Genomic DNA, 7,500 nt, shown 5'->3' on the forward strand with positions numbered 1-7,500 from the left:
ATTTTTCAAAGGACACTTTGTCCGGTTACAAATATTATGCTGATGATATTTTTGAAGATTGCGAGCAACTGCTCCAGAAAGCACGGTTCGAACTTAGATCTGAGTCCAGGATGTCCTTGAGAGAGTGTTAAATCAACTGAAAACTCAGGAGTTTCCGACCTATAGGTGAGTATTTTAGCAGTCTTTAAGAAAATTAGATGCTTGTAAGTCATAATATTTTCACTTTCTCAACATATCTCTTTGGCAAGTTGAAGTCAAAACTGATTAGATTTCTTAGAACATATTAATGTTTAAACTTATATTTATTCAGAAAGTGCTTTCACAAAAAGTCTTGGTGCTTTTCAAAGATATTTATAAGTTTCATACCTTTATTTGTTTTATTGTTATTAATAATGTTCCAGCATTCCCCTCTTAAACATGTGTATGCAAATAATCCTGGCTTTTTATTTGCAATGCAAATATTGTAATGGACTAGTGCATTACCTATCATAAAATTTTCAGTTTCATAGTTAATGTGACCTTTTTGCAGGATAGCTTTGAATGAATTAATTTATAGAATAATAAAATAATAATAATATTATTAATCCAAAGTGGGAAACTTCACACTTAAAGTTCTGTAATTTGCCCTATTGTTTTCCTAGGATTGTCACAGACAATATTAATCTCCAACAAAGTTCACGGTTCAAGTCTAAGAATCGCCAGGGAAACAGGTTTGACTGGTCTAACCAATTTGCAGTCTGAGATCGGGTCGTTAACAATGGCTTATCAGATGAATGTTCACAACAAAGCCTCATTTCCCTTGATCTTAGTCAGCAAGTTATTCCATCCGGAGATGTGCTTGCGTCCTTGCGTTCAAACTTCATCCCTTTGGTGGCCAGAGTTTTAGTGCAATATTTGCCTGCCTACAAAGTTTTCAAGAAAATTGTAATTCACCACATCCCCCACGAAAATTCTGAAAAGATCGATCCATGGCTCAAAAGTCAGACGAGGTATGTTAACAATATTTATTACAATGAGTACTATTTGAGTAGCCTAATTTACATGCTCTTTCCCTTAAAATGCACACAAATTCCATGTAAAATTATTTTAATAGCCAAGATATGATAGACTTTATTTTTGAAAACAAGCTCTACAACTCTGGTCCATTTGATGCTGAACACCTATTATCAAAACAGCATTTTGGTACATAAAAGGTCAATGATTACACTTTTATTTGTTTATGGGAATCCCTATACCCATGCTGCCTCCTGTGTCCACCATTTTACATGAATTAGAGTGGTTTTATTAAACCTATGTGTTCCAAAATAGTATATAACAATAATATTGTTAAAGCTATATAGCTGAAAGTAAACAAAATAATAAGCAAATTTTGGAACTAAAATAAATATTTCAATAGACGTGCAAAATCACTCTAACTTTTTTTTACTTTCTCTGGTGTTACTTAGGTCTTGAATTCCTGAACCCTAACAAGTCTGTTGATATGCCTCAACTCCTGATAACTTTCCATGACAAGTATGTGCCAGCTACTGAGGTCAATGGTACCAAAGAAGTCCTCCATAAGATTCCGCTGGATGGAGATCAGCTTACGGAAGGGCGTGCAAGAAATGTGCAGTGGACTTATAGACTTGAGGCAACTTCATTTGATCGTCTTGATGGTTTGGAAACAAATCATGCTGATTGGCACTGGAAAGTTAAGCTTTTCAAGGTAGACACAAGTCTTTTTATATCAATTAAACCCCTTTACCTTATACTTGCCAGTATTTTGTTGTGATCTCTGTTATTAACAGTGCCATGTACGGTGTATTAAGGGCGTGCAAAGTGAAATTGCATACGCATTCCCAATAGCCTCACCTACTTGTATATCAGCATGTGAACCAACACTGAACAGTATATCCTGTTCTCCTTTCCTAGTAGGTTAAACAGTACTTACATGCATTATAGATATGGTCATTAATGAACCTCTTTGAAGTTGTACCGTAATTACAGTTATAATCCAAACATCAATCTTGATTAGATGGGGAAAAAAAGGAAATAGTTAACTGTGGTTACTGTAGTTGCAAATATTCTAACATTTTTACTGTTTGGAATTCACGAAGGCTTGGACCAAGTTTCACCACAGTAGTTGCTAAATTTCAAGGATCAAAAATCTGATTTGGTGATGCTGGGAGTGTTTTTCAGTTCGATTGATGAGCATATTTTTGCCGTCAAAATCTGTTATTAATTCCTCCACAACCAGTCACTACAGTCCAACCTGTCATCCTTGGGGAAAATTAGTGTGTGTCAGCAAAAAACAGGCTGTCCACATAATAGTGCACATTGCAGATGTTTATAAAGGCTGAATGAAGTGGTGACATTGGAACATCAATAGCATCAATGAACCAAACAGGAAAGGTCACAGCAAAGAAAGGACCATATGATCAGTACAATGCATTCAAAGAATTTTTTGATAGGGAGACTGAGACCCATATAATCACTGCATGGCTGGCATTTGTAGGTTTAGATAAAATGGATGGTAAGAAGAAAATGTAATCGCATGAATTTAGTAATTTGGGTTTGTGTGACTAAGTAAATGTAAATTGTATGCCTGAGTTTGTTATTACTGTAAATTTTCCTCTATTAGTCTCCAGGGCCCGGTTGTTCGAAAGCCGATTAAGTTAATCCAGGATTAGCGTAAACTTTTGTTTCATGTTTTCAACTTTTTGGTTAAAGTTTCTTTTGCTCATTTTTGTTTTTCAAGATCGACATCTACTAATGTAAATTTTTGCCAAATATCAGCGTTGAACAGCATTTGGGAGTAGAGAAATAAACTTCTTGGTTAATTTTTAATCTGGGATTAGCGTTAATCAGCTTTTGAACAACCGGGCCCAGGGGCTTCTTAATTTTAACTCTCACAAATAAAGAGATTAGGGGAGAGGGCTTATTAAATTTCTGCCAGTCACAGTCTGTTTACACTATACATAAAATACACTACTTTTCTTACTTTTCATGCAGTAATTGCAATCAAAGGACTGGTAATAACCAGTTTCAAAGTGATTGAAATAACTACCGGTAGTAGTCTTTTTTATAACCTAACAGAAAAAACGTGTTTAATCTAGGGGGCTTAAAGCTGAGTAGAGGCAGTATGCCTGCTCAAACTGTCTAAGACAAAGTAAACCTGTTATATAGTCAAACCCCTCTAAAGGACACCTACCGTAGCCAGCAGACACTAAAATCATATTGGTCCAAACCTCACATAAAGCCTGGATTATATTCTAACCCTCCCCCCCCCCCATTATTGACAGTTCAAATAAAGCAACAGTTTGCCTTCTTTTTATAGGTGAACCTGCAAGAGGAAAATTCCAGAATCTCCTAAAAAATGGACAGAGGTGCAAAAAAGAACTTGGTTGCATGAAGAGATTGCAGCCTTTCTGGGCTTATTCCTGTTTGCTGAAAAGACACAAACCATATCTGAGCTACATGAAGGAATGTCCTACATGGAACATGGGAGGCTGCATGAGTACACATGCTGTGTAGATGGATGCAACAAGGTCTTCATATTACATCCCATGAGAGTCAAGTAGGGCAACTTGGTCTATACCAATAAATAATTTCTTAATATTCTTTTGTTATTGAACTTTCCTTCTTCCCATGCAAGGTAGTAGTATTATTTCTGCACTGTGTCTTCCAGATTTTGATGACTGGATGCAGGGTATATGTAAAAAAAAATATGATTCTAGTTTCAAAAAGTTGTGCTTTGGCAATAATTGATCTGCTGGATTCCCTATTAGCTGAGATCAGTTAAAGATTTGGTAATAATTCGGACGATTTCATGTTGTCTTACATAATTATGACAAATAACTAGGGGTTTTCAATAGAATTGGTCTATTATTATTTTTTGTAGGCATGAATGTTCCCAGCACTCCTTCATTTCACCTGACCTGTTAACAAATGACGAAAGAGATGATGAAGGGTACTACAAATGCAGAGATGTCAACTGTTTTCTCCTTTACAAGACCAAAGCTAGTAGAAACAGGCAAGTTATGGACTGGAAACATATCAACTAGTTTATTGTGTTTATGGGTGTTTAAGTCATTTGCAGCAAATACATGGCTACTCAGCCTGGCATTATTTTTTTGTATTTTTAGGAAGCATCCAGGTTTTGTTATAAAACGATCATTGGCACTGTTGCATTGCAGTTATTAACACAGTATCAGATTAAATGCTCTTCAGATTACAGACACTAACTTGTTCAAAAAAATTACTTTGTTTGAGAAAACATTTTATATGGAAGCAAACAAATCCATTAATTTTTCTGGGTATTTTTATTTGTATAGACATGAATGGAAGACCCACGACAACATCCCAGAGCAGTCATCCAGTGTCAGTGGGGAACCCCAAGAGCAAGTAGCAGAGGACTACATGTATAAGTACAACTACCATGCAGCTCGTCTTTTTTATGGTCTTTTGATGGTGAACACTCACGACTCGATTAGAGAGGGAGATGCAGCACGACTGATGGATTGCATGAAAATGTCACTTTTATTTTTCAAGAAATTCAAGAAACACAAATATGCTTACACAGAGCTGTTGTTTCTTTGCAAAGTATTTGCAATTTTGTCCGAAAGGGAAGCTTGCCATCTTTGCTGGAATCTCTTTTTTAAACGGAAATAGGGGAAAGGGCAAAAACATCCCACTTGATTTAAAGATGGAATTTTATAACCATATTCTGAAATCATGTCTGAGAATGCATGGAGGAAATATCAATGCCAAGAGTGCCCAAAGAGTTGCTAGGTGTCTGACAATGATGCAGAAAGTACTAGATTCAGTCGACTGTGATGTTAGGCTAGTTAACAAAAGTGGGGCCCACAAGTTGGCATGGTTGAAGCTGAGCAAGCAGTATCCTAAATTGTAAATGATCTTGTTGAAGGAAATGTATTTAGCTTTCAGCGAGGTAGAGAAGGATATACTGCTTTTCCAAATTTTGAAAGGGATATCCTGAAGGCTCTTGATTATAGAGAATTCTTTTCATGGTCACGAGATCTTATCAAAACATGGTATGCTATGTACGAGTAAATATAAAAGGCTGCCTCAATTCCCTAGGTTGACTTTGACTGAGATGCTGACCACAAGTCAAAATAATCTTGTAGGTTCAATAAACCCTTTAATTAAGGCCCAATTACATTATGCAAAAATTTCGTCTGGTTTTGTACTTTCTAAGTGTTTGGAGAAATTTTCTAAACATCGAAGCAGTTCAACTTGTCTGCTTATTTCTTTCTTTTCGAGCTGTCTGTTGTATTGCATAGCCATGTCGCAAGATGAAATAAGATCTACATTGCGGCTCAAAGGCTTAAAAGCAAATTATCAAATTCATCTTCACTGACAGTAAACTCCTCCTCTTCTCCAGAAGCATCGGATGAATCAAAGTAGTCACACCAGAACAAATCACGCATGTCTGTATGACAATCTGTGGCTGTACGTGAAACAGTCGTAACTCCTCATTTCTACTGTAATGCAGACGCTTCGCACCAGAAAGGTGACAATTTTCGCGCGATAAGGGATTGTGTTTTGATTGGTTCTTTTGGCATCACTGCGGGTAGTTAGCATTTGTGGGCGTAAGTGGGTGGAACAGCAAGAACAATGGACTGCGAACAGGCGCTTTATTTTTCTCTCCCCCTCGTCTCGCGCTTTGCACTCGTGTCGGGCTCCGCGCGAAATATCGCGTTTTCCCCGCTTGGCTCTACTCCACTTCTGACTTAGCCTCCTTTGCAGCCGTTTTTTGTGTCGTGGGGAGGAAGAAGGGGACCGATTCTTTAGGGAACTATTATAAGTACACAGCTTCATTGAATTGAGCTGCTGAACCAGATGTTACAGATGATCAAAATGTTGGTCAATGCAAATAAAGTTTTCTTTACTGATTTTGCTTGATACAAACAACAGTGTTTCAGGAAATTCCTGCCCATAATTTGTTTTTCCAGAGTTCTGAGAGCAGACAACATGCTCTCAATTTTGGGACTAATATTTCTTTTTGCAAATCTTTCCCAAAAATCTTGCAAAATGAATACTCCAAATATCGGTACTGCTATAAGTTCTTGCAGAGGAAAACCCGCATGTTTATCTTTCCATAGTCCACTTATGCATGTTATTAAGGGCTTTTCAGATGCAACAGTTGCAATGGAATCAAGAACAAGCTTTCCAATGAGGTACATCAGATGGGGAAAGAGAGGAGTGAAAACGAGTGACCTCAGACTGTCTGAGTGCAGTAACACAGCGCTTTATTCCGTAACTGTCAACTGAGCTGCATTTTGTTTTTCAGGAGATTCAACTTGTCTTTGCCTAATATGTAGCTCTAACAATACACAATATTGTTTTGGTACCAGGTATCATTGTAGTGCCATGGTAGATGTCTTAGGTAAATAGCCCCCCTGAAAAGACATGTGGTTACTAGTATAATACTAGACCCAGAAAGATTGAAGAAAATAAAAGAGACTGGAGAAACATTGATTTGAGGCTGACATGTTGACCATTTTCAAGTTCCTTGAAACTTCTATATCACCAAAAGCCTGATACCTTTCCAAGACAAAATCTCACTGTAGTTAAGCCCTGTCCGGCAGGGTTAGTATTTGAATGGGTGAGCTCAAAATATGGCAAGGTGCAGATTTTGTTAGCCTCCCTTATGGAAAACAAATATAGATACAAAAATAAATAAATATTGAATGATATACAGTTTTTACACTCTTATAACTGGATGACATAGTGTGTAGTGCACTACAGTGCACTACCACGGAAAGTTAAGTTTCTATGAGACTTGGCAAAGTATTTTAATATACATGTACAATTTAAGAACAAAAAAGAACAAAAAAGAGGCACACAAGGCGATAGCCGAGTGTGTCACTGATGTTCTTACCACATTTTGACGTCTTCTGTGATCTATTACTGAACAGACCCACGGCAACATGGAATCTATTTGTTTTATATAATAAAGAATTAAACTTTATTCGCATAAAAGCTGATGGTGACATCAATCGTGCGTCTGTCCTCTAATAGATCATAGGCAAGAACCAATCAAAATCCGTGAATAACTTGGGTTATTATTAATAAAGAAAAATTGTTCATAGATTTTATACTTATGAATAGTTAATACCAGTACCGGTAAATTAAACAAAATCAACAGTATTGTTACAGATACAAGTAGACAGTAGTTGTAAGATATTCTTAAGCAATTCTTAATTTATTTCCCCGAGCACTGTGGCACCTTGTCATAACACACTTTTCCCACTTTTCCTTTCTTAGTATTGAAATTAACCAATAATTATTCACCCCTAGGAGTGAGACTTACATGTAATCAATTTTGCTGTGTCTAATGCCAGGTGACTTAACACATTAATAGGCGTCCGGTTCAGGAGTCAATGGGTTAAGGGTTATATCCAATTTTTGCAAAAAAAAAAAAAAAAAAAATGAGGTGGACAGTAACCTGTACGTCAACAATTTCTCATTTTCAATTAGTGTCTGCAATAAACCTGT

General features: G+C 36.7%; 1 protein-coding gene and 1 long non-coding RNA gene across 2 annotated transcripts in view; one reads left to right on the forward strand and one right to left on the reverse strand.

Annotated features, from left to right (window-relative positions):
- Positions 1-3,441: 3,441 nt before the first annotated feature.
- On the forward strand, positions 3,442-5,824 carry LOC137971976 (uncharacterized). The gene is made up of 3 exons (XM_068818733.1): positions 3,442-3,556; positions 3,881-4,012; positions 4,314-5,824. Exons 1-3 carry the CDS (start codon positions 3,465-3,467, stop codon positions 4,648-4,650), a joined length of 561 nt encoding a protein of 186 aa, XP_068674834.1. The 5' UTR covers positions 3,442-3,464; the 3' UTR covers positions 4,651-5,824.
- Positions 5,825-6,480: 656 nt separating this feature from the next.
- Positions 6,481-7,500, reverse strand: part of LOC137970640 (uncharacterized) — a 2,172-nt gene continuing 1,152 nt past the window's right edge. Inside the window, exon 2 of the long non-coding RNA XR_011116838.1 lies at positions 6,481-7,500. This exon is cut by the window's right edge and continues 769 nt beyond it. This is a non-coding gene — a long non-coding RNA (uncharacterized lncRNA).

This window comes from Montipora foliosa, chromosome 9 (genome assembly GCF_036669935.1).
Source record: "Montipora foliosa isolate CH-2021 chromosome 9, ASM3666993v2, whole genome shotgun sequence".
Classification (NCBI taxonomy): domain Eukaryota; kingdom Metazoa; phylum Cnidaria; class Anthozoa; order Scleractinia; family Acroporidae; genus Montipora; species Montipora foliosa.

What these genes read in the sequence shown, in the direction of transcription:
- LOC137971976 (XM_068818733.1), top strand. Translation starts at nt 3,465, where the DNA reads ATGTCCTACATGGAACATGGGAGGCTGCATGAGTACACATGCTGTGTA. An exon ending in TTACATCCCATGAGAGTCAA is followed by an intron (nt 3,557 to 3,880) that starts GTAGGGCAACTT and finishes TATTTTTTGTAG; the next exon opens with GCATGAATGTTCCCAGCACT. An exon ending in ACCAAAGCTAGTAGAAACAG is followed by an intron (nt 4,013 to 4,313) that starts GCAAGTTATGGA and finishes TTATTTGTATAG; the next exon opens with ACATGAATGGAAGACCCACG.